This window comes from Lissotriton vulgaris, chromosome 2_1 (genome assembly GCF_964263255.1).
Source record: "Lissotriton vulgaris chromosome 2_1, aLisVul1.2, whole genome shotgun sequence".
NCBI lineage: Eukaryota > Metazoa > Chordata > Amphibia > Caudata > Salamandridae > Lissotriton > Lissotriton vulgaris.
Genome location: NC_141687.1, coordinates 1,028,832,390 through 1,028,859,948, shown reverse-complemented (window position 1 = coordinate 1,028,859,948; position 27,559 = coordinate 1,028,832,390). Strand labels below are relative to the sequence as shown.

The following is a 27,559-nucleotide window of genomic DNA, read 5'->3' as shown; positions in this document are numbered from 1 at the left end:
CACGATTTCTTGAACCAGCACGACCACCGAGGGATCCTCTGGTGAGTGCTCCTGGGTCCGAGAAGCCCCGACCCTGAGCAGCTCCAGCACCGAAGTGCAGCCTCCCAGCATCTCCACGATCTGCGTGGGGCCCTTCTGCTCTTTGCTGTTCAGCACGTTGTCTGGTTACTAGCCGCTGGCTTGTGACCTTCTTGACGACGCCCGACAACCAACGCTGCTGGTCTGGTTGCTCCAGACCGGCTTTTGCTCCCTTCTGAGAGAGGAGCACCCCGGACCCTCCTGGTCCGCTCAAGACGCCATTTTAGGCCCACCACGTGGCCCTGAAAAATCCTGGGCCCAGCGACGCCGACAGCATCAGCCTTCGTGGGACAGCTCGCACCTCCATCCTGGTCGCCGACAACGCCTACTGGTCCGTGAGACTGCATAGCCTAGCGTCGCCCACTCACCTAGTCGAGGTGACGATCATCCGGTGCCCTCCTGGTACCCTCTGACTACTGGCTAGTAGTACGTACTTGGTCCCCTCTGCTTTCAGGTGTCATCCATCTCTGATCCAGGCTTGGATCTCTACGAACTATCTCCACTGGTCGCCGGCCAGCAACTGCTTCCTTCCGGCTCCTGGTTCGTCAGCGAGGACTCCCGACGTCTGTAAAGACTTGTGCAGCTGCAGCCCCCCGGGCTTGGTAACTTCGGCATTTCGGTGCCCGCATAGCCTCAGTATCTAAGGGTCCCGAGTCCTTATCGCTTCCGACTTACCTTATCGGGTCCGCCCGCGACCACTACCTTTCCGTGCCCTCGGGCACTTGTATAGATTGTGCACTTGAAGTATTTTCCTAAGAGTTTTGTTGTGTGCTTAGTACCCTGTCCTCATAAAGAGTACAGGGCTGTTGTGACTTTAAATAAATACACTGTCTATTTTCATAACACTTGTGTGGTGTCCTTTCACTTGGTGTTCAAGGAGTATGTGATGGTATAACAGCTGGCTTAACACGCCCTCTAGAGTTTAGCCCGAAGACTGCTCGTATCCACGCTACTAGGATAGCTGGTCTAAGGTTGACTTACAACCAATCACCATAAGGGTCGTTTGGACCGATGCATAGTGATCACTAGAATAGTGAGCACTGCATATCGGGCCAACTTCTCACATTGGTGAGCAGCGGTTGGGATTTGAGCTTGCTGTTGTTTTACCACGCGTATCCTAAGAATATCTTGTGAAAGATCGCATAAGTACTCCAGGTACATATAACTTAGCTTAGAATACTCTGAGTTCTACTGAACCAGCTGTTGTAGCTCCTCAAGGCTTAGCATACCTTGGCTACAACTCTAAGCAAGGGATCAGTAGGTAAACATATAGTGTAGGTAGGTGCATCACTTACACCACACTAGAAGCAGCATGTCAGACAAAGGAGGAAACGCGGAGTCTCCCCTTGTGTCAGTCGACCTTCCACAGGTCACTTCCAGATATGCTGCACTTAGCTTCCAAGAGATGCGACAAATCTGTATGTCTCGGAAGCTAAAACAGGGTGCAAACCCTACCATTCCGTTTCTGATTGGTCTCTTGGAGACTTATGATGCTAGGAGGGCTGGTAACACAGACCCTTCTCATCCAGAAGGGAATATGCCCCCCCTCCAGGGAACCCTAGGTGGCCCTGACCTTATCCATCTCTCCGCAGAAGGTGAAGAGGAGGACGAGGATCCGGAGACATCTGGGGACGAGGCAGACAAAGGTCCGGTAGTAGTTAGCCAGCTAACTAGGGACAACTTAAGCAGGCACGAGAGTGGTACTAGGAGACCCCTGGGGCCCCTCTCCGGCCAGCTTAACATTGGGAATGGACGAGTTAGGTCTCTGTCGAGAGGCTCTAACAGATCCGTTCGAACCAATGGCTCTCGCGGCTCTTCTCGAAGAGGGATGACATCCCCTCAGAGGAGAGTGTACGAAGCTAAAGAGCGGGAAGTCAATCTGAGGATCGAAAGGGAAGAACTTGCCCTGGCCAAAAAAAAGACTCGCCTTCGCTAGAGAGCAAGAATTGAGTGGGAAAAACCCCACTGGTGGCAGCATTCCCCCAAGGGAAAACAGGAGTTTAGACACTAGGCACCTGAGTAAGATAGTGCCCCCCTTTAAGCAAGGGGACGATATCCACAAATGGATTACTGCTTTGGAGAGGGCCTGCACTGTACAGTGCGTCCCCCAGAGTCAGTGGGCAGCTATCTTGTGGCTCTCCTTTGAAGGTAAAGGTAGAGATAAGCTCCTCACTACTAGAGCTGAGGACGCTAATGATTACCAGGTCCTGAAGAACACACTGATTGATGGGTTCGGCCTAACCACTGAGCAGTACAGGTTGCTGTTCAGGGATACCCAGAAAACTCAGTCTCAGGACTGGTCTGATTTTGTCGATTGTGCCACTAAGGCTTTGGAGGCCTGGTTGCTGGGCAGTAAAGTTACTGATTACACAGGATTGTATAATTTGATCATGCGAGAACAGATTTTAAACAATTGTCAGAACCAGTTGTTGCATCAGCACCTTGTCGACTCGGATCTGACCTCTCCCCAAGAATTGGGAAAGAAGGCAGACAGATGGGTCAGAACAAGGGTTAAGCAAAACCAGGGCCAGAACCAGGGTGGTCAGGAGAAAGCAGACCAGAAGGGTAAAGATTCTAAGGGTGAACAAAATGACCAGAAGTCTTCGACAGGTCCCCAACAACCCAAAGAGGGGGGGGGGTCAGGCTTCCCAGAAAAAGAAGAATCAAGAAGGCCAATCGAAAAGGTGGTGCCAATACTGTAAAAGTAAAACTCACTGGTTTAGTGAGTGCACCAAGAAAGGAGGGCAGACTCCTGCTACTGCAGCCCCTAAGGCACCTGTGCCCCCTAGTACAGCCAGCAGTAGTAGTGCACCTCCCAAGGGATTAGTTGGGTTAACCTTGGGTTCTGAGGGATGTGACAACTTAGTTGGCACACTCACTCAGGCTGTCCTTGTCTGTACGGGGGATGTGGATATATCCCCCGATGTCAGTCCCAATACTTTGGGCAAATACCGACAGACGCCTTTGATAAATGGAAAAATGGCTCAGGCCTATAGGGACACTTGTGCCAGTGTCACCATTGTGACGCCTAACTTTGTGGACCCTGGACAGATCATGCCAGGTACAGAATTCCTGGTGACCAATGCCAGCAACGTCACTACCAGTCATAGTATGGCGATTGTTGCTTTCTCCTGGGGAGGAGTAAATGGCCAGAAAAAAGTTGTTGTTAGTTCAGACCTTCCCGTGCATTGTTTGTTGGGCAATGATTTGGAGTCATCACTATGGTCAGAAGTGGAGCACAGGACTCACATGGAAATGTTAGGCTTGCCAGCACATGTGCTTGCTGTGACTAGGTCACAGGTCAGACGATGGCCCACTGAACCGGTGCTGGATCCTGGAACAACGGACCAGACACCTCCCAAGAAGAAGAGCAGTCGGGTTAAGGCATCGCCTTCCCCCTTACCCCAGGTCGAGGATCAGGTCTCAGAGGAGGCTGACCTCCAGGAATTGCGGGAAACTGAACCTAAAGAACTCGAACTTGATCAAGTTGAGTTTCTGGGCTCAGGGGGACCCACACGAGAAGACCTGGGGAAGGACCAGTTAGACTGCCCTTCCCTTGAACCCCTCAGACAGCAGGCTGCTGCTGAGGCTGCTGGGAACGCCACAGGTACCCACAAGGTATACTGGGAGGATGGACTCCTGTACACTGAGGCAAGAGACCCCAAGCCTGGCATGACCAGGAGGCTGGTTATCCCCTTGTCTCAGCGTGGTTTCCTTCTTACCTTGGCCCACGAGATTCCCTTAGCAGGACACTTAGGCCAGACGAAGACGTGGGACAGGCTTGTCTCACACTTTCACTGGCCTCACATGAACGAAGATACCAAGGAGTTTTGTCGCTCCTGTGTCACTTGCCAAGCCAGTGGTAAGTCAGGTGGCACGACAAAGGCCCCCCTTATACCAATGCCTGTGGTGGGGGTGCCCTTCGAACGAGTGGGGATTGACATTGTCGGTCCAATGGAACCCCAGACAGCATCAGGGCACAGGTTTATACTGGTGGTAGTGGATCATGCCACCAGGTATCCTGAAGCTATTCCCCTTAGGACCACTACAGCACCTGTTGCGGCAAGAGCCCTAGTTGGAGTGTTCTCCAGAGTGGGCTTCCCTAAGGAGGTTGTCTCTGACAGAGGTGCAAACTTCATGTCGAGTTACTTAACTGCTATGTGGAAGGAATGTGGTGTCAACTACAAGTTCACTACACCCTTTCACCCACAATGCAATGGGCTTGTTGAAAGGTTCAACAGGACCCTGAAAGGGATGATTCATGGACTACCTGAAAAGCTCCGGCGTAGATGGGACGTCCTGATTCCCTGCCTTTTATTCGCTTATAGAGAAGTCCCACAGAAGGGGGTTGGCTACAGCCCTTTTGAACTTTTGTACGGACATCCTGTAAGAGGACCCCTGTGTTTGGTGAAGGAAGGTTGGGAGAGACCTCTCCAAAAGCCTGCAACCAGCATAGTGGACTATGTGCTTGGCCTCCGCTCCCGGATGGCTGAGTACATGGAGAAGGCATCCGAAAACCTTAAGGCCAGCCAAGAACTCCAAAAAGCTTGGCATGACCAAAAGGCTGTCCTGACTGTTTATCAGCCTGGACAGAAGGTGTGGGTGTTGGAGCCAGTGGCCCCAGCAGCACTCAAAGACTAATGGTCTGGGCCCTACACCATCCTGGAGAAAAAGAGAGAGGTCACCTACCTGGTGGACCTTGGAACTCCCAGGAGCCCCCACAGGGTGCTCCATGTCAACAGGCTCAAGTCATATGTCGACAGGAAGGACATGAGCTTGCTCATGGCCATAGATGAGGGACAGGAGGAAGAGAGTGACCCTCTCCCAGACCTGCTCACTCAGATTCCTGATGATGGATCAGTGGACGGTGTTGTCTTTTGTGGCAGCCTCTCTGAACATCAACAGAAGGATTGTAAACAGGTTCTTCAATCCTTCCGGCATATGTTCTCTCTAACACCCAGTCAGACCAATTGGTGCACCCATGAGGTTGACACTGGCGACAGCTTGCCCGTCAAGAGTAAAATCTACAGGCAGCCCGATCACGTTAGAGACTGCATCAAAACTGAAATGCAGAAAATGTTGGAGTTGGGAGTCATTGAACCCTCGGATAGCCCTTGGGCTAGTCCCGTAGTTCTAGTGCCGAAACCTCACACCCAGGGTGGTAAGAAAGAGATGAGGTTCTGCGTAGACTACAGGGGTCTCAATGCAGTTACTAAGACTGATGCCCACCCAATGCCAAGGGCAGATGAGCTTATAGATAGATTGGCTTCTGCCAACTACTTAAGTACGTTTGACCTGACAGCTAGGTATTGGCAAATCAGGTTAGCTGAGGACGCCAAGCCTAAGACAGCATTTTCTACCCCTGGTGGGCATTATCAATTTGTGGTAATGCCCTTTGGTTTGAAAAATGCACCTGCCACCTTCCAAAGGCTGGTGAATCACGTTCTCACTGGGCTGGATGACTTCTGTGCGGCGTATCTTGACGATATTGCTGTCTTTAGCTCCACCTGGGAGGATCACCTGGTCCACCTGAGGAAAGTGTTAGAGGCTCTGCAAGCCGCAGGTCTCACTATCAAGACCACCATGCCAGATAGGGCAGACACAGGTTGTATACTTGGGCCAACTTGTAGGTGGAGGCCAAGTTCAACCACTGGAGAGCAAAATACAGTCAATCAGGGACTGGGCTCCTCCAACCACCCAGACTCAGGTTCGAGCTTTCTTGGGCCTGACTGGTTACTACCGAAAGTTTGTCAGAAATTATGGATCGATTGTGACTCCACTTAATGAACTGACAAGTAAGAAAATGCCAAAAAAGGTTCAGTGGACAGCGAGCTGTCAAACAGCATTCGATGACCTAAAACAGGCCATGTGCACGGCACCTATCCTCAAGAGTCCAGACTACTCCAAACCATTCATTGTCCAAACAGATGCTTCTGAGTTGGGTGTGGGAGCTGTTCTATCTCAACTGAATTTCGATGGTAATGACCAGCCCATTGCTTTTAAAGCAGACGGCTGACCCCCAGAGAGAAAAATTGGTCAGCTATCGAGAGGGAGGCCTTCGCTGTGGTTTGGGCCCTGAAGAAACTGAGGTCATACTTGTTTGGCACTCATTTCAAGATTCAGACCGACCATAAGCCCCTCTTGTGGCTAAATCAGATGAAGGGTGAAAACCCCAAACTGCTTAGGTGGTCCATTTCCCTACAGGGGATGGACTTCACAGTGGAGCATAGACCTGGCACTGATCATGGCAATGCAGATGGGCACTCCAGGTATTTCCACTTAGAACAAGAAGACTCACCTGGTCAAGGTTAGTTTATTGTCCCAACGTTTGGGGGTCATGTAGGAGAGTAGGGTCTGCAATCCTATGATCACCCAGATTTTTTGCTTTGTTTCACTGGTTTACGACTTTCTCGGGCTGTGGGCCTACCAATCAGACCCACAGCCTAGCTGTTCTCTCGCTAAATTGATATGTGTACCTTAGGTGCATTACCCAATTGGAACTGGGCCACCTTGTCAGACCCTGTAACTCAGGGCATCGGTGTACCCAGGGCCTACCAGGGGCTGAAGCATGTATTATGCCACCCCTGGATGGCCATCTAAATCTGACACAACTGGCTGCGCGACAGCTGGGTCAACGTGGCATACTCGCCCGTTGCTTTAGGTATAGTTTACCTATATCTAACCCTCAAATGGACACCCGAAGTCCTATCAGCCACTCCTATGGCAGGCCTTGACAATCCTGAAGGCAGAGTGCGTGGAATCGTGTGAATTGGGCTCTGGCACGAGCCGAGCCCGGTTGCAGCTTGCGGAACCAAGACCCAATGGCTGTTCCATGATAACGCGTACCATATTGGTAACTTCGGTATCGCATTATCAAGACATGTCGAGTAAGGTGTCATACGAATCGGGATACTGACCCCTCACCAATGCTGGCGACGGGGTTAGCATTCCACCCTTCTAGAGGGACATGACATGTACGTAACTGTGAACCCCGGTTAAAGTTAACTGAAGCCTCAGCTCCACAAAATGGATGCTGCCACCACAGACACGAGTCTGACCTCCTGCTGCTGGGAGTCCTTCCAGTGAGGAGAGCTTGGACAAAGGGTTTCCTGTCCGGGGCGGTGCTCGCACCATCCCAGACAGGGTTTTGTGTATCCTGGGTAGGCAGGGCTTTACAGGAAGGTGACTGCGGAGTGGCACCCCGGTGCTCACTACGCATCTGCCGGCTAGAACCAGTTCCAGGGGCTCACCAACTCCTGACCTGGGGAAAGTCCGGCATGGGAGAGGGGTGTAACTACCCCCCTTCCTGGTCCCACCCCTAGGGCAGGACCTAGTCACGTAACCACCCCTTTCTTTAGGATAAAGGCAGGAGCGGGGACCCTTCCAGATTAGATCATCTTTGAATCAAGAATACTTTCTACGAAAGGAACTCTCGACTCTTCTCAAGATTTCTCCCTTGTGGCTAAGGAGTAGTCACCCTGCATCCGCAGGCACCATCTAAGAACTCTGCGGTTTGCTGCAAGTCCTTCCTCAGGAATCCGACTGCCCAGCTCGACGAGAACCGGCTTCCCTGGCACCTCTGACCTCTACCCACATCGTCAGCTCAGCTGAGATCTGTGGGTGCGACGAGACCTTGAGGGACCGGCCATCATCAAGACCTGCACGATTTCTTGAACCAGCACGACCACCGAGGGATCCTCTGGTGAGTGCTCTGGGGTCCGAGAAGCCCCGACCCTGAGCAGCTCCAGCACCGAAGTGCAGCCTCCCAGCATCTCCACGATCTGCGTGGGGCCCTTCTGCTCTATGCTGTTCAGCACGTTGTCTGGTTACTAGCCGCTGGCTTGTGACCTTCTTGACGACGCCCGACCACCAACGCTGCTGGTCTGGTTGCTCCAGACCGGCTTTTGCTCCCTTCTGAGAGAGGAGCACCCCGGACCCTCCTGGTCCGCTCAAGACGCCATTTTAGGCCCACCACGTGGCCCTGAAATTTGCCAAGGCTTGTTGCCCCAATCCTGGGCCCAGCGACGCCGACAGCATCAACCTTCGTGGGACAGCTCGCACCTACATCCTGGTTGCCGACAACGCCTCCTGGTCCGTGAGACTGCAGAGCCTAGCGTCGCCCACTCACCTAGTCGAGGTGACGATCATCCGGTGCCCTCCTGGTACCCTCTGACTACTGGCTAGTAGTACGAACTTGGTCCCCTCTGCTTTCAGGTGTCATCCAGCTCTGATCCAGGCTTGGATCTCTACGAACTATCTCCACTGGTCGCTGGCCAGCAACTGCTTCCTTCCGGCTCCTGGTTCGTCAGTGAGGACTCCCGACGTCTGTAAAGACTTGTGCAGCCGCAGCCCCCCGGGCTAGGTAACTTCGGCATTTCGGTGCCCGCATAGCCTCAGTATCTAAGGGTCCCGAGTCCTTATCGCTTCCGACTTACCTTATCGGGTCCGCCCGAGACCACTAACTTTCCGGGCACTTGTATAGATTGTGCACTTGAAGTATTTTCCTAAGAGTTTTGTTGTGTGCTTAGTACCCTGTCCTCATAAAGAGTACAGGGCTGTTGTGACTTTAAATAAATACACTGTCTATTTTCATAACACTTGTGTGGTGTCCTTTCACTTGGTGTTCAAGGGGTATGTTTCTATTTCTATTTCTATGCGGAATTTGTTAAGCGCGCGGTCACCCAGGGGTTTCATGGCGCTGAAGAAAACAGATGGTAGATAGAAGTGAGGGGGCAGATGGTGTAGTGCTCTAACCGTACGCTTGTTTGAATAGCCAGGTCTTCAATGCTCGCCTGAACTCTGTCAGCTTGGTGCAGCTCCGGATAGACAAGGGCAGTGAGTTCCAGGTTTTTGGGGCGAGGTATGCAAAGCTGGATCCGCCAAGTATTTCTTTTTGAATGACGGCACCGTGAGGAGGGACAGATGGGCAGAACGAAGCTCGCGGGTAGGTTCATGTTTGTTTATGAGTTGGTTGACGAACCTGGGGCTTTTTCCGTGAAGAGCCTTGAAAATTATGCAGCCTGTCTTAAAGGTAATCCGATGGGTAATGGGAAGCCAGTGGAGGGAGGCCAACAAAGGTTTGGCTGACTTCCTGCGATTGCTCTTGAATATTAATCTGGCTGCTTGATTCTGAACAATCTGCAGGCGTTTGGCGATGGTGAGGGGAAGGCCCAGGTAGGTAGAGTTGGAGAAATCTAACCGCGAGAGAACCAGTGCGAGTACTACCTGGATGAGAGCAGAATGGGTCAGCAGGTGAGCGATTTTTTTAATCTTTCTTAGCTGAAAGAAGCAGGAGGAGATCACTGTTCCGACCTGGGTTTTCAGTGAGAGATCGGCGCTAAGAGTGACCCCGAGGCTTTTAGCTGACTGGGAGGGGGATGGGGGTGTGCCCATTGAGGGTGGCCAGAAGTAGGGCCCCCAACTGAGTGCGCTGTTGCTAGGGAGTACTAACTCAGTCTTTCCTGGGTTTAGCTTAAGGTGGTTCCGATCCATCCAGCTCTGAATGTGCAGCATGGTCTTTTGAAATTCCTCGACGGAGTCCGGGGAGTTGAGGGGGAATACCAGCTGCAAATCGTCTGCGTAGTTAAATATAATGACTTTTCTGTTTTTCAGGGAGTGCAGTAGGGGTTTAAGATATAGATTAAAAAGTAGAGGAGACAGTGAGGAGCCCTGTGGGACACCGCAAGTGGTTGGGAGTGTGGGGGCTGTGAAGTTCTCCAGCTTTACAGCCTGGGATCTGTCCGTCAGGAAGGACTTGATCCAGGAGAGAGCCGCGCCGCTGAGGCCAGCTTGTTCGACACGGTGTAATAGTATGGTATGGTCCACCGTGTCGAACGCGGCCGATAGGTCGAGTAGTACGAGGGCCTGATGAATTCCATTGTCGGCGTTGGTCCTTAGGGTGTTCTGCACGGCGAGGATCACCGCCTCGGTGGAGTGAGCCTGGCGGAATCCCGCTTGGTTGGGTTCCAGATAATCTGATGTTTCGATGAAGTTGGATAAGCAGGTGGTTACGTAGGCTTCCAGCAGCTTTGCGCAGTAAGGGAGAAGGGAGATGGGGCGGTAGTTAGAGAGGTTAGAGGGATCGGCACCTGGTTTCTTGATAAGAGGGACCAGGGTGGCATTTTTGAAGGAATCGGGTACTATTCCTCGTGATAGGGAGGTGTTCAAAATGGAGAGTATGCCCTGAGGGAGTGCGGCATAGACTTCTTTCAGAATATGCGGGGGGCAGGGATTGTTGGGTGAACCCGATTTTACTCGGTTCATTAGTTCCAGTAATTTGGGTGGGTCAATGGGGGGGGATGTCCTGAAGGGTATTAGGATTTCTACAGATGTCCGGATCGTCTGCTACAGCATGGTTGGTTTGGATGCTGTTTTTTATGATGTCAATCTTCTCCTTGAAGAAGTTGTTGAGAAGGGAGGAGCCAAGATGGCGGACGGGACGGACGTGTGAGCTCCCGGCTCCGCAAGCCATCTGCCTTTGCAGCAATATCCTGTCCTTAATCCTTGCTCACACCGTGTTGAAATGACGGAAAGAACGCGTAGATGCTGCTTGCTTTCCTTTGGGGCCTCCGCCGTCTGATTTGGTGCAGAACTCGCTGAGTTCGTCGACCTCCGGAGCTGCCTGGGTAGCTGTGCCGATCGCCACCGCTGGACATCACGAGACCTAGCCGGCAGGACGAGCGGGGGAGGTGCCGTTGACTACGGGAGCATCGCGACTTCGGAAATGGACTTCGAAGATCTCTCCCGGTGCAGAGTGACTCACCTTGGCTGAGGTGTGTGTCTTTATGCAACTAGAGCCCTCCACGCGGCGCTTCCCCCCGCTCCGCTACTCATCGCCTGGACAATCTCCATTTTGGGGCGACTCCCGACTGCTACACACCCGCATTGACGAGAAAGGCGAGGTGACTCTCGTTCTGTGCGACCCCCTTGCTGTGGGCTGCATTTCTACCGGAGGTTTAAACGCTTGCCTTTCCGTATAGCGAATTCGCCCCCCCTCTCCTTATTGCGGACTCCCTGAGGGGCAGCAATGGCGCTTGCCCTTCGGGACGAAGAGAAGGCTGCTCCACTATCCCTATTGCGCGCTGCCCTGCCTGTTCCCGGACTGGAGGCGGACCCCGGGGCATCGCCGCTTGCTGCGGATCGGCTGTTATCTCGGAGCACTCTGACTTATGGGGATATTCTGATCGCCCTTGCAGACCTGGGGACAACATGGCGGCGAAACGTCCAAGAACTGATGGAGAAGATCGAGGGAGCTTCATCTGGCGTAACGCGACCGGGGCTGGCTGACCCTCTGCTACCTTCAACATTTTCTGGAACGGTTACAAAGTCGCACTATGAGAGGGCGGAGATGCGCAGTGTCCCTGGCAACAATGTTGATGGTCTTCTCCTCGGTGAGGTTCTCAATACAATGTTACCCCCCACTTTGAGAACAGTGACTCTGTCCCCACATTGGCTCTGCTCATCGATCCTCCAGTGCCTGACCCCCCCTAAGGTCTTTGCCTCCGGAGCCGTTTCTGTACAATGGTGGAGTGTGTGTTGTCCGGGAATGGAGGGGGTGTTCAACAGATTTGATGCTGGACTTGGTGGTGACCGGGGACGCTCCTCTCCGCCTCCTGTGTTTCTTCCTAGTCTAGAGCGGCCATTTTGCTCCTTTGTTCTACCCGGGGAGTGCTCGCAGCGATGGCCAGCCCTGGCGGGATTTTGCCGTTCAGGACAGGGCTGAAGATGTTTTCTCGTGGGTTTTGCTCGGACGGATGGCGGAGACCCGGACTGAACTGTATTTTGATAGGCTGTCTGCATTGAACGTGCTCCTTTTTCCCCACTTCAGTTCATACTTTCTAGGTCCTGCTCTCTATTCTTGTTGTGGGGGTTGCGATTAATGTGCTGATCTGTGACTTTAGGTATGGCTGATTAGACTCTTTCTTGGCTGTAATTTTTTTGAACTTATTGATACACGGTGGGGGAGTTGCACATGGCTGTGTGAGTTCGGGAGACCTGATTTTGGAAGGAAACTGCGGCCCTCCCCCGGGGTTAGGTTTCTTGGGAGGTTTAGATTAGATTTTTCTTTTCTGGCTCCCTATATCAAGGTGACATTATATCTTTTTCCTTTTTCTTTCTCTTACTATCTCTACTATATTTCGGGTTTATGGGGCGACAGACGCGCTGCTGGGGGGGGGGGGGTAGGCCGTAGCCTTCGCATGCGTGTAGGGTGGGGGTTGTGGGATGGGTATTCTGTTTCTTTTTGTTCCTATGGTGCCTTGTTTTTCTCTTTCTACTTTATTTCTTCTTTCTTCTATCTTGGGACCGTGTCGACGTTACTGCCGGGTGGGTGGCGGTGAATGCTGTTAGGGCCTTGGGTCTAATATCCTGGTAACATACATCCTGGCCGCCATGCTGCCTAGTAGGATTTGTCTTCTGAGTTGCTGGGCTGTGTATGCCTTTGTTGATATCACTATTTCACGTCTTCATGGACCCTGTTCTTTCTTTTCGTTTATGTTCCCAATTTTTACTGAAATGGAATAGTTGGACATTATTGCTTGCAATGAAAACTTTAAAATTAACCTTCACAACTCCTGAGACGCGACAGTAAGGGCTCTACAGTGTAACTGCTGACTGCTTCCTGATTATATTGTTGTACTGTCGTGTCACCGTCTTGCATGTACATGTGCTCAACAGTATTTGTGGCCGGCCTGAAGGTTGTGGGCCACTATTTGTACTTTTCTGGATGCACTAATAAAGGTTTTCAAAAATTAAAAAAAAAAAAAAAAAAGAAGAAGTCGTTGAGTCGGTTGCACATCATTTGTGATGCAGGTTGAGAGGGAGAGGTTCTGGCGTCATTGCATAGGTCGTTGACGACTCTGAAGATTTCCCGTGATTTGTTTTTGGCGTTGGAGATTTTATCTGAAAAGAAAGTAGCCTTGGCAGATAAGATAGAGTCCTTATAATTTTTGCGGGCTGTCTTGTATAGTGCTCTGTCTGTGGCGTGGTAGCCATGTCTCCACTTCCTTTCTAGTTGACGGAGTTCTAGTTTCTGCTTTTTTAGGTCAGCGGAAAACCATTTGTGGGCGTCCATGCGGCGGGCGCGGGAGAACTTGGTGAGGGGAGCATGTTCGTTGCATGCAGAGAGGAGCCACTCGGTGTGCGCTTTGTCCATCAGATTGATGTCTGGTCCCTGGGTAGGGATGGAGTTGGTCAGGGTGGAGAGGAAATCTTGGAGGTTTAGGGATCTCCATTTCCTGACTGACCCTCCCGGGGGCGCTTGGTTTTTTAGGTGACCCTGAATGGTAATAGAGAATTGCAGTAAGTAGTGGTCAGACCATATGCATGGTGAGGCCGTGGGACAAGAGGTAGAGATGTTGTGAGACCAGATGTGGTCTAGGATATGTCCCTTTTCATGGGTGGGGATCAAGACATGTTGGTGGAGATTTAAATTGGAGAGGAGTTCGAAAAGTTCTGTGGCATGAGGTCCAGCTTCCGAGTTATTGTACCAGTAATTGAAATCTCCTATGACCATGACCTTGTCATAGTCGACGACTAGACCTGCTATTTGCTCAGACAAGGAGGCAGGGAAGGAAGGCATAGATGTAGGTGGTCGGTAGATCAATGCTAGCGCCATGGTGCCTGTATCGGTGTCAGATTTGATGACTAGGTTATCCGTATCTGGTAAGTCTAGGGGAGGTAAGGTGGTAAACGTGTGGTCTTTATGAATAATGGGGGCAACACCTCCCCCAGCTTTTCCTGATTTTCTATTTGCAGACAGGATGTAATAATCTGATGGTAAAGCCAAGAGTATATCTGGCAAGGAGTCTGTAGTGAGCCATGTCTCAGTGACAAAAAGTATGTCAGGGCTATCCGATTTCAGGAGCAGGAATATATCTAGTTGGTGTTTGACCAGGGATCTGGTGTTCAGATAGAGACATCGGAGGGTCCGGAGATTAGGTTTAGGGGGGGGGCTTATTGTTTTTAGAGCTTTGAGATAAGATAGGGGACGGTTCTTGTAAGTGATGGTGAGAAAGGATATTGCTTGCCTTTAGGCGGGCGTGAGTGGTCGGGTCGAGGGGTTGAAGAGCGGGATTGTGTAGAGAATGCAACTCTAGGGAGGAGTACCTGATGAATTCTTCATTCTGCCTGGTCCCTGGGCCCGTCCAGGCGCGGACGGGCGCGGACGGGCGCAGACGGGCTTGCCTTAGGCGCTCCCGCTGCGCTCGTCCGCTGCGCTTCCTTCCCAGGCACATGATGAAGGAAAAGGAAGGGGCGTGGCCTCAAGGGGGCATGGCTAGCGAGCACGCCTGCGATGGCGGCCGCTGAATGACAACAAACAATTACCGCAGCAGCGCTCAATCGGCTGCGTGGTATGAAGGCGGAATACGGTGGTCGGGTAAGCTTTTAGAGGTTATCAATTCAACAAATTAAAAGCAGTTTGCACAATTTTAAATGATGATGGTATAACAGCTGGCTTAACACGCCCTCTAGAGTTTAGCCCGAAGACTGCTCGTATCCACGCTACTAGGATAGCTGGTCTAAGGTTGACTTACAACCAATCACCATAAGGGTCGTTTGGACCGATGCATAGTGATCACTAGAATAATGAGCACTGCATATCGGGCCAACTTCTCACAGGAGGTGGGTGAGGGTCTGTGATCCACCTGCAGGCATGAGCAGTGAGTTACAGCAAACATCCTCAGGGAGCATCTGTGAGATACATTGGGCCTCCTTTTCTTGGTTCAACGTCACTGTGACTGTGCACCACCTGTTTGCAGCACAGTCAGCGCGCCACATGACATCTCCTTTGCCTCTGTCTCTCCATCTCTGATGCGGCGCCGGAAAAGTGTTTCCCCATATGAATGAGGCCACGTTCCCATGAGAATGAAAGAATGCCCAATTGCGATTGCACTGGGGCTACATGTGCACAGGTATTTTCTTTATTATACGAGGGGTCCCACAGGCAAGCGTTTATGGCCCCTTCTGTAATACCAAGGTTCCTTGGGTGCAAAAAGCAGATACACTCGCTCTTTGTGCCCCCAAGGCACTTTTGAAAACATCACCCCAGATGGAGTTTGCAATCCATGAGAAGTGTAGCAAAAGGTAATGCATAAATGTTATCCATTTTGGTCTCAATAAAAGTGCAATGCACAGTGGCAGGCGCTGACCTTAAACAGTAAAGGGTCATCTAGCCAAGTTCCAAACCCAGTGTCAGGCACTGCAATAATGCCTTTGGGCTCACATTCCAAAGCTTGCAATCATGGCTCGTTAACAGATTTTATAACGGCTGTGACTGAGAGTTCCGGAATTAAGGCTGAAGGAAATGCGGGTTTCTCACAGTGGCTGCCAGTGCGCAAAAAATATAAAATAAAATGTAAAACATACTTACCCACGCTTCCTCGTCTTGAGTGCAGTCAGCTTGAATCCTCTTGGAACCTCAGTCAACCGTCTCCACATCCCGAAGCTGCTCTCATGGTGCAGATGAGCAGCACGAGGATTGGCTAGAGAGGGCTGCCTCAATGCTCCAGCAGGCACAGGGGGCCTGTGCCTGCTCTCCACCCAGCTGTCTAAGACGGCTAGGTGGAGAGGTCTTCACAGCGTATTTTAGGCAGGCCGTCGCAAGATAGCTGGCCAAATTGACATGCGCAGTGTAAACTGGTGGAGTGAGCACCATTCCTCTGCTGCCAGTCAGCAGCAATGCCCTGCCCCAAACACTACAAAGGAAATTCATTTTATTACCATTTTATTTTTCACTTTTGCTGCATTAGCAGCAGGGCGACCACGCTCTTCTGCCCTAATGGAAGGCAATGCATGCTTGATGTCCAAATTATGCAACGCCTACTCAGTGAGGAGGGCTTAGGAAAGTGGAACACAATCTTTTTTAAGACAGAATTCCAACAGATGTGAAAGGTTAATTGGAGCAAAGATGTTGCTGATTTCTTATGTGTATAGCCTCCAAAAAGGTTGCCTTTCCTGAAAGAAGTCTCATGTAACTGAAGACCATTGGCTCAAGGCTTATGAATCAGTTTGGAACAGACCAGGGTGAGGTCCTAAGAGATATCTCATTAGAGGGAACATGTGCTGTGAGATACTGGGTGTCTGCTGCAGCCCACCCCCCTCCTTACGCCTGGCTTTTGATACAGCTTTGACTGAGGTTTACTGGGTACTTGCCAACCAGGCTGCAAGTACCAGTGTTCTTTGCCTAAAAATGTACCACAATTGGCACCACTTCAGCGACCCCTGTAAGTACCTAGTAAATGGTACCCCTGGTACTGCGGGTATGAGTACTGAAGAGAGTCCTCTGGAGCTACAGCACCTGTTGTGTCACCAGAGAGGCCCCTCATCAAGGCTACGCATTCTGCCATTGCAGGCTGTGTGTCCTAGTGAAGAAATCCGAAATATTCGACATGGCACACTGCCCTGTGTGCCATACCACCCACACACTGCATTAGATAAAGGTAAGTCCACCCTACTGCAGGCCTTTACCCCTAAGGCAGGGTGCACTTACTATATCCTATGTGAGGGTAGATCAGCTTGAGCAGATATGCCTCTACAATGTCCAGTCTATTCTGAGATGTTGTAAGTGCACAGGGCAACCATAAGGAGTACATAATCCACATTTGTAAAGCGCGAACAATCACCCGTAAGGGTCTCTAGGCGCTGGGGGCCGTCGGAAAGATTAAGCAAGCTATTGCCCAGAGTCACATGGTGCTGGGCTAATGTGCCTCCAGGGATCGAACCGTGATCCCCAGATTCCAGCGTCAGTCGCCCTGGCCGTGGCGCCACACCTCTCCCTCTCCTACATGGGCTGAATACTTGTCAAAACAGTTTCCTAGCTCCATAATGGCTTCCCAAATTTCTAAGATGTTTGGTCCCAAACATCTTGCCTTAATAAATTCTCAGTTGCCCTATTCTTCCATGGTCTAAACAATGTTTCCACACATGAAGGACAAATTCAACGCTCTATTTACTACAGCAACCAGAGGATGGAAGAAGGGCAGTTCAGCTGGTGGCAGACTAATTTGTCAGCTGTTATGTGGCCTCCTTAGCCAACACCACTCTGAGAACCAAGGATGCCTGGGTCGGATCATGTCTGGTCTCCTGGCCTGTTTGATTTTGTGAACAGACCACTGAGCCAATTCTTAAAAGTCCCAGACTACTTTCACCTTCAAAAAATTGAAGTGATGGATCTCTGGATTACTTGACAACTGCCAAAGCATGCTGTTCACAATACTAACAGATACACATATAATCAGACAACCATAAACACACCATCAAATGGCCATATCATCAAATACTTACACATGCTATAAGGGTTTCATGCATACTCATAAACCCAACGATATTCTCTAAATTGTATTCTGGTTCAGGGAGGACCAGACTTCGCAGTTTGGGATGGACGTTTCCTATTGGAGCAGGGTCAAAACTGATTCGCATACAGCTGGTTCTGAACTAAGGTGGCATGGTGTGCAATGTAAGGATGAATTGAGATGCGGCCAGAGTGATGACCAGTAGCTGAGATTTATTCAAGAATTCAATCCGTCACTGTTTTGTATACTTATTGTGTCGCCCTAAGTGGGACGTGTTGCCCAGACGTGGATCCCGTACACACTGTCACTGGAACTAAGCTGTACTAGGCTGATGAGTCCACAACTATGGCAAAACTGGTCCTGGGTTACTTGTATTCTGGTTAAGGGAGGACCTGGCTTGGCAGTTTGGGCTGGACTGTTCCTACTGGAGCAGGATCAACACTGAACTGAGGCGTTATGGTGTGCAAAATAACAATGTATTGCAGTGATTGTCAATACCGGAGATTCATTCAAGTATTCCATTCGTCACAGGTCTGTATACTTATTAAAAATCTAAAAACAGCAGAAATTCCCAATTTAAGAAACAAATGTCACTGTATAGCCTAACGCTTCTTACCAATTTAACCTTAAATCTCAGCCCACCATTTGCTCTTAGGAATGTCAACCATTTTCATATATAAAGTAACAGTACGCAATGTGCAATATCATAATTTACATTATAATGGTTAAACGTGTAGAATCTAAATTTTGAAGGACAACCATATGAAACATCGCAATGTAATGCCCAATGTACTATCAATATCGGCAGCCAGTAAGTGCATCAATACATTCGATTAGTCCCACTCCTGATACACTTCTTACCAATGACAAACATCTTTTCACACACAAAATTACACATGACAAAATCTACATTTTCCGATATTTCATCAATACCAACAACATTGAGATGCAAACCAGGTTCTAAACCACTAAAGACTGTATGTACCACCAACGATCACAAAGCTCTATTACATATTTACACACAAATACGCAACAACAAAAAACTCCTAATCAAAATATTTTAACGACCAATAATGTCCTCCATTATCTATGCTTTAAATAAATACTAATACATTTGAACCGAAAGTAAAAAAACCTGCAATTGACATGTTTTCCCAAAGCCATTCTATCTACTTCTTCACACAATCAAAGAAACCGTTTACACCTTCAAAAAAATACTCGCCCCATCTTTTAGTCACATCTTATTTCAAACTTTCGCAAGCAGGGGTGGAATTTAAGGTCGTATTATTTTGTAAGGGTTGAAAATTAATTGGAGCTAATAGTAGCTTAACTTGGGAGTTTTAGTCTTTTCAGGTTTACTGCAAATAGCCACTGTTGCTCAATTGAACGTAACGTTCCTTTACAAAGTTAGGCAAATGCGATCTTGAGTGGGTGCTCCACACATCAATGCTTTTGGAACAAGGAGATGTCTTCGAAGAAATTGAACTTGTGGGATATAGGATACATTGATTTATTTCAAGTTGTGAATTAACCCACAAATAGCATTTAAAAGAAATCCAAAGGTTGATTTTTGGAGCTATGCAGTGTTATACTACTTTCCTTCCAAGTCAATATCCGTGATGAGACATCACTTCGAATGCATGCATTTGTGTCATATTGAAGAATATGTTCCATGTGACACGAGTGCAACTTCATATCAAGGTATATCAGCAGGTTGTGATCATGTTTTTGGTGTGTACTCTGAAACAGTCTCCTGGCTGATGAAGTGCTACATAAACTAGACATTATCATATACTGAAATGTGAAAAGACCATTTGAAATTAATTTAACCTGTGACATGGACGTGTATTTTCTTCTCAGTAAGCAGCCATGTAAATGATTCAGAAGGTTTGGAGCAGGTAAGCATGGTTGGCACATTTAGGCTAGTTTAACTGATTAATCCAAATGTTCTATCTCTATTTTTTTAGTGGGACAGCATCTGCTGCAGAAATACAGTATCTTCCCAGCAGCCTTTGGCTTTTCTAATCGCCGTGTTTAGTACTTATACAGTCCTTTCAACAAGCAGGGGATAAAAAGAGTTTCTTATTTCTTCTTTAGACGTGTGTCTGCTCCTCTCTGCTCAAAGTCTCAAATTACAGGAGGCAAATTTCTCCCCCTCCACACCCGGTGACCCAGGCTGGTGAAGACCGTTTATCAATTCTTGTAGCTGCTGGTTTTTTTTTTTTTTTTTTGGACAAAATAAAAGTAGTTTAGGAATGCAATTTTCAACAGTTTCAGCCCGCTTTAATCTCATCTCTCACAAACTTTTTTGTACTAAATTGTAAACGTTCATTTTATTCTGGTAACAAGAACTCCTTCCTTAGAAAATAAAAATAATTTAAATACTAATGGGATTATCACCAGAGATTTTTAAATGAATTCTGTTTCCATGTTTTTATAGATTTGACGCAAAATGGAGCAATAGGGAGGGAATCAATGTAACTTATAAACGAGAGAAAATTTTACATCACATTAGACTGTATGTGACCTTCAGATTGATTTGAAATGTTTACTTATTTTATTTATTAAAGTATTCAAGCAGACTTAACTGAGGACTATCAGAGCACAACTTGTAACACAAACAATGGAAATTATGAATGGAGAATAGCAGAAACGTACCTGTGAGACGTTCTGATGCTATTTATTATTTTAACTATGGGAAGGTTGAAACAATTTTAAAGGGCTTTGGTTGCTGTGCTTCGCCAGATGATTCTTCCTCTGGTGCTAAGTAGCCCAGGACCACAAGGATCAACCACAAAGAAGGCGTGGGCCACAGAGCTTCACTAAGACCATATTACTTTAGAAAAACTCTTACACCTACTTCTCCTAGGGCTACGAAAAGAAAACAAATGCCCTACTGAGGTCGGATTTTCAGGGTCTTTACAAATGTTAAAAGCTGTTTAAAATCCACTAGCAAGTCCCTGGGGAGGCTGATTGACAATGTGTGAAATCAATAAAAATACTTTTTGTTTTGAGTACTCACCAACATGGAGCTCATTTTTCAGACTTTCGTTTGTGAGCATTAGCAGCTCTTTTCCATCTATGTTGTTGAGCTTGAAAACCTGAACAAGATCAGGAAAACCCTCCGAAGACAGCCATGCTGAAACTTCATCCTCGGTCCAAACTTGAACAGATGGCGTACATGTGTTATCCGCCTGAGCGCCTTGGAAAACCAGAGTAGGGAAATGAATAACTGCAAATAATTAGGCACAAAAGGATCTGTGTTCTTTCAAATAATGTAAATCAAAGCGTATTTTAATTCCACAGAAAAACAGAATGTTCTCACCTACATTAACTCCACTATTCTTGGGCCTTTCCCACAGAGCTATTAATCACACCCAATACTAGGCAACCTGTATTCATAAACATAGCAAACACTAACACAAATGACTATAATCCACTTCCTAAAAAGAAGTTTTAGAAATTAGAGTTTGAATCACACACAATGTCCTGATCCATAAACTGTGCTATCCCAGTCACTCTGGGGTCAATGTGTATATTCCTTTATGCAGAAAAGAAAGGTTCATGAGAAAAAAGTTACCATCACGAAAAATATTCTGATCGAGCCATTATCTTTCCCGAGGTTCCTTATCTCATGTATATCTTCCTGGAGCAAGACTGGATCCAGAAACATTTTTCCCTAGCAATAGTTTTTCAGCACTGGTGGAGCTGCAGTGTTCCCTCAGCCACAACTCTGACCTCCCCGGATGTGACAACATCGGAATGCATAAGCCCCAGCTGCTTTCAGTTCCTGGTACTTTTCTTGCACCCCACTGAGGTGTATGGAAAGGAAAGATAAAGAATCAGGGACAGACAAATACAGAGAAACATGATATGTTTACATACCATGGAATCTTATTAATCGTGGCACTAAGTCATCAGGGGAGGACGGGCAGGAATTTGGAGGAGAGAATGGATTGAGCCGAAATATTGTTACCAATGTTAAATAATATTCTTTCTCTGATGGATACAACTTCCTACAGATTCCTTTCCCTATGCATGAAGCCTAACACAACACCCTATTGGACGTGGGATTGAGTAATTCCAATTAACCAAAGATGTCATGCAGCATAACCCTCGCAAAGTAGTCATCACTGCAAGCTCGGGCTTTGAGAAAGTAATGTTTAGCTGAAGTATGCAAGAATGAACATTTGGCCGCCAGGCAGATGTCAACTACCGGGAAGCATCAGGTGAGAGCTGTGGAAACAGCCTTGACCCTGGTGGAGTGGGCACGAATGCCAACCGTAGGTTCTTTCATGGCCAAAGTAGACCAGATCGTAACGCAAAGCATAACCCAATACAAAACAATGCTTTGGTCACTGCCTTGCACTTCTTGACACTGGCAAAACCAACAAAGAGTGCCTCAACCATTCTGTCTTGTTGAGTACAGGCTATGTAGCAAGATACAACACATCTGGGGTCCAGTCTATGCAGCCACTGCTCTTCCTGGGTTGATGAGGAGGAAAGGAATATGGAAGAGCAATGGGCTGACTGAAATGTAAAGCAAATGCCATTTTGTTAAAAATAGTGCACAGGTGTGCAGAACCAATTTGTAAGTGAATGGTGGTTGAACCAAGAGGGTCTGAAGTTCTCTGACCCTACAGGCCGAAGTCATTACCACCAAGAAAACTGTCTTCAGAGTGAGAAATCAAACAGAGCAAAGGAGCATCAGATCAAATGGGGATGCCGAGAGGAAAGTCAACACAAGATTCAATTCCCAGATGAATGGAAGAAAAAAAATACAATTACCCAGGAAAACAGAAGGTGAACAGAGCAGTCAAAAAACTTTTTACCGTAGATACTGTAAAGCCCTGCTGTTATGCCCTCCTTGGGTGAAACGGAGAACATTGGAAAATTATGACCGCAATGGGTTCAGACCTCCTGACTCCCACCACTGAACAACCCATGTAAATGCATTTTGAGGTGGTTTTTCTGACAGCCAAGATGTTGTCTGCAACTTCAGACAGCAAGTACAAGTGCTCCAGCTAAAACCACTCATTCTCATTCCGTGCAGCTTCTGCATTTGTGGACTGGGGTGGAGGACCCATCCACCTGTGAGAGCCGGCCCTTCTCCATGCAAAAGAGGAAGTGGTAGCCGACAGCAGAGTGCCAACAAATCATCATTACCAAACCCTCATCGCCTAGTCTGGAGAGAGCAGGATCAAATGTGCTCATTCGTCCTGCTCCTTCTGCAATATTCTTGGCATAAATGGGTTCTGTGCGAATGCATAAAAAGGCCCCGTGACCAACTGAACCTGATGGCATTACCAAGGAAACTAGTCGTAGAGCAGTGTATGCTCAAAATTAAAAACACATCCATTATGGCACGTTGTGAAGAGTTTCATGCACGGACACCACAAATTGGCAAATAGTAATTCTTTATCTTCCGGAAAAAAAAAGTCTCATTCCTGGTCTTCCAAAGAAAGAAGACTTAGAGCATCTATGCTTTCACTGAGGTTTCCTGTGAGATTTGTCACTACTGGAAAAATGTCCTACTGTTGGGCCCACTGCCACATACAAATTCTCTCCCAACAGAGTCTATAACCTCACACCACCCTGTCGGTTGATGTAATAGGCAGTAACAATGTTGAGGGACAGAACTTGAATGATGGAAAAGAGGAAGGCCTTCAAGTTAAGAAAGACTGCCTGCACTTAGCCTCAATTATGTGTAAAGCTACCCCATGCAGTGACGTTGCCCTGAAAATAGTCACATCCCAGTGAGGAGGCCTCTAAAACCATGGTAGCCTTAAACTGTGGTGGACTGAAGTTGCAATCAATGAACATTCATGGGGCACATCCACCTCTACAGATCCAGGAGCGTGGAATTCAGCACCCGAGCATTCTTCAGTCCAATTGGCAGAACCGCAATAGTGCTGAGATCCCACAGAACTTAAAGTAGCGCCAGTGAGTGGATAGGATCGATAGATGAAAATAAGCCTCCTAGATGCTCAGGGACATTAGCTAATCTCCTGCATTAAGTGTCATTAAGACCTGATTGAGGGACAGAATCTTGAATCTGGTTCAAGGTTCAAGATACAAAGGTCCAGGATTGGTCTCAGACCTTTGTCCTTCTACAGGATCATGAAGTAAAGGAAATAGAATCTGTTGCCCATTTCCTCCATGAGCACCACCATGTTGGTCTCTTAATTAGGCAGCCAAGAGGTTCTTCCTACAAATAGAAATGACTGCCAGGGAGCTAGCTCTGGTGGAAGGGAGGACAGAAATGCTAGGGCACAGTGCTTGCAGATTAGCTGGGTGAAATAGCAATCCACTGCGATGGCCTCCCAATTGGTGGTAAAATGTGAAATTTTCCCCACCCCACAGAAGCAGGAGAAGTAGAGGGCTATCCGTTTTTGATGCAGCAGAGCCAGCACAAGATGGCTTGGATTAGGATTGCTGCTATTGCTGGTGTCTTCTAGATTCCACCTCTGCTTCATAAAAGAGATATATTAATTGGTGCATCTCAGCAAGCTGCCAAGGTTGATACAGATATGACTACTGAGCCCTGGGGCAGCCCCAAATAATGTGGGACTGCTGGAGAAATTGCTTTATTGGAGAGACTATGCACAGCAAACATGCCCTAGTGTGGCTATTCTTGAAAAGTTTCAAGGAGCAGTCTTCTCACCCAATAATGGAATGCTTATGATAGTTGTATGGGCATCTCAAGGAAAACCAGTGAAGTGCATCAAAGTGTGGTAATGCAGTGTGAAGGTCATGCACATGGTTCACTCGACTGTGTCACCAGAACCCCAGCTGCACTACTGGATGTGACTGAAGGCATCCAAACTATTGAGGCCCAAATAAAATGGAAGTTTTTTCATGTTGTCGGGTAAACGGACAGTGATCCGTTGAGCCAGTTTCGACCAAGTATGAACATAGTGGCCCAAAGGGTACATGGTGTACGCAGTGCAAATGGCAAGACTGACGGAATACAATGGGGAGATTGCTGTACTGTTCCTATGTGGAAAGGAAGGGAGGTTAAACTACACATACACTTTGCTCACTCAATGCTTTTGAGGCATGCAATTATTGTGCTCAATGATCCACAATATCGCCAGCATGCCACATATGTTCCACAATCTGGCATTGACATTTATTTTGTGATTATTGCGAAATGTTTTAATCATTGCTGTTCCTTTTCTCTATGTCTAGGCATAGGAGACCCCATAGAGGTAACACGCACCACTTACATGACACGAGCATGTGCCCCCCCCTCTTCTCACTGTTTGTAAAGGTCCTGATGAATCGCGGGTGATTCGACCCCTAGCGAGAAACATGTTGACCCCTTTGACTCCTAGTCTTTTCTAGTATCACTCAACCTAAATTGTTGACATCTAGTAAGCTAGTCTCACATTTTAACTGCAGCCAGGGGACCCCCAGAATAAAACTATTTCCGGTACCCCTAGCTACATTTTAGCAATCAGCCAATCATCACATACCCTCCTGCCCACACACCCCCACTTCACCATAAGGCTGTTGGATAAAAGATCTCCGCCAAAGAGCCCCTCTCGAGGTGAGCCCGTCGGGGATTGCACCGCCTCCCCGACGAGGAGCAAACGCCGATGATGAAGCATGACATCCTTCGGGGTGTGTGAGGCAAATACATCCAACATAATGGATGCCCCAGGGTGTTAGTCTAACACCTATGGTCATGCCAGTTTAACCTCCCTTCCTTTCCACATAGGAACAGTACAGCAATCTCCCCATTGTATCCTCTATATCGGACACAAGCTGTGACTGGACCTTCCACCAACCTTGGTGGTAATCTGTGTCCATTGATCAGAAGATCAACCCTCCTCCCTCTTTTTGATAAATAAAAGACTGACGGAATCACATTTTTTTGCCTTCTAGATTCACGTAAGTAAGGCTGTTGGTAATGCGTAGGAACCATCAGAAAGGTGTTTGAGTTCAGTTTTGCGGAGGAAGCGTTCGGAAAAGGGTATGATAGCAAAAACATTTGGGTCCCAAAAATAGGGCCTCAGGGTGCAGGACTGTGTCTTCTCGCAACTTGTTTGTGTGGTGCTGGATCTGAAAAGGATTTCTCCCAGGCAGCAAGAACAGGCTCCAATAGTGTCTCGTTAAAAGGTAGCAACGGCTGTAAGACTGCAAGACATCTATTAAAATGTCTGACTTGGCTTGCAATTTTGCTGCTTTGCATACCCATGAAGTGAAGAAAGACAATTCGTCTGAAGAAGGATCAGAGAGGGAATAGCCACTGACATTTTGTAGGTCCAAGATGAGGCATTTATCTGTGTTATTAGAAGGAAGGAGATTATCTGCATCTGAATCATCATTCTATTGGCAGCCATTATAGTGGTCGGGCAGGACTAAAGCACTGGAGTTGGACATGAAAAGTTCCTCCATGCGGGCAAACAACTGGGCCCTAGGGAGGAGTTATGCCAAAAGTTCATAACCAAAACAGGCTCAAAGTTTTCTTTTGCCGCTCAGATAATGTGTATCCGTTTTTGCGTTTCATTGGGGTTGGAGCTACAGGAAATCGCTAAACCAAAAGGATCAGGCTGATTCTTGGGAAGTGGGCAGAGCACATTCGATTGCTTCAAAATAGTCTAGCATATCTTCCAGGAAGGCCTTGACCTCTGAGTTGTTGGATGATAGAGTCAGGAATTCTGTATTCATCTCTATTAATATTATAGTTGGTTCTCACGCTAGGGAACAGCACTGAGGTTTCTATGAACCTGGGAGAACAACCATTTCCTCAGGGAAGAAGAACCTTTCTACTTCCTAAGGTGTTTTTTTGTGGGAAGATCTTTTGGGAAATTGTTTCCTGTTAGGGGACTTACCTGAAGGAGAAGGGAAACTGTTGCAGGGTTGTGTCTGGGTACAACAAACTGAATGCAACCCTCAAGTGTTTAGTCAATCTAGAGGTTTATCTCTAGGCACTCTATCACATTCAATTCTAACTATATATCTCTGGAATTGGGTGTTCTAGTTGAAATACCCATGAAATTCACTATAAAGGCTTTAGTTAAAGGTTATTTAAGTTTGGTGGTGAAAAATACTGTGTACAACATAAAATCTAGCAAGACAAAAAATTGTCCTCACCGCCAAACTTTAATTTTTTCTACAACTTTATTTGCATTTCGAATCATATCCATATATTCAGTGTATTACCCAAAACAAATATCTCTTAATGACCTTTGTGGTTCATGTGTGTACCAGTTCCTATCTTTGCTATACTTGAGTGTGTTTTGATGTGTGACATGATCGTCTCCTACACATCTTTTAGCTCTTCAGGGTTTTTTTGTCACTCTCTGTTACACGTGTCCTCACCACCAACCTTAACTAAAATAATGGATGGCTGGTCTCCCACTGCTTTAGCTTACACTTTCTGGCTTTTTTTCCATCCTTGCTCATATTTTCATGCCTATTTTTAACCATTTTCATTGTTATCATTTCTTCATCTCACTTCTATCTTTTCTGACTTTCTCTCTCTTGCTCAAAGCAGATGGTGAAAAATAATCGCCTTATCCCCAAAAATGAGTGCAGATGACACTATCTGCAACTAACTCAATATATTAAGCACTGTTTGTAAAGCCAGGTTTGAAGAAACATAAAGGATTTACTTTGTAGAGGTTTGAGGGATTGTAAATCACTGAATATTTCACTAGTTAATAAAGCTCACTTTTATAGGCGCATACTAGCCCACCAGAAAATATGGCAATATGTGCAGGTGTGGCAATATTATACAAACAGTATTCTGTGAGTCCCTTCGCTCCCCTTTTCTGAACCACAAAGTTATAATCACTAGATCTGTGTAAACGTGGTTATAGGGTCCTGGGAAAAGAGACGAGCCAGATGAGGGAGTACTAAAAGCTAGGACATTTATTTAGTTGATCCCCACACATACATTTTAAGTAGAAGGCTTGCATTACGATGAGGACCTTCTACTTGCCTTCAAAATCCTCGTTCTGTGTAAACTTCCAGATGTTTACAGTTTTGTCCATCGATCCAGTGGCAAGTACTGGGAGGCTGAAGGAAAAGGCACATGTAGTGACATATCTAAAATTAAAAGAACTGAAGTTAGTGATTTGATACACAACAGAGGAAAAACATTCTTAGCTTCATAGATTATAATATTCTGACCTTGTGTGCTGAGTCAAAATGTAAAGAATACTTCCGCTGCTCTGAAA

At 47.5% G+C, this 27,559-nt stretch overlaps 1 protein-coding gene across 4 annotated transcripts in view; it reads right to left on the bottom strand.

The window, feature by feature from the left end:
- WDSUB1 (WD repeat, sterile alpha motif and U-box domain containing 1) overlaps window positions 1-27,559 on the bottom strand; it is a 394,309-nt gene that overhangs the window by 34,425 nt on the left and 332,325 nt on the right. For all 4 annotated transcript variants that reach the window (XM_086956660.1, XM_086956658.1, XM_086956659.1 and 1 more), the window contains 3 exons: window positions 27,513-27,553; window positions 27,322-27,428; window positions 20,392-20,571 (listed from right to left, as the gene is read on the bottom strand). In XM_086956660.1, coding sequence (XP_086812786.1) covers window positions 20,392-20,571; window positions 27,322-27,428; window positions 27,513-27,553 — 328 coding nt within the window. The remainder of the gene's footprint in view (window positions 1-20,391; window positions 20,572-27,321; window positions 27,429-27,512; window positions 27,554-27,559) is intronic.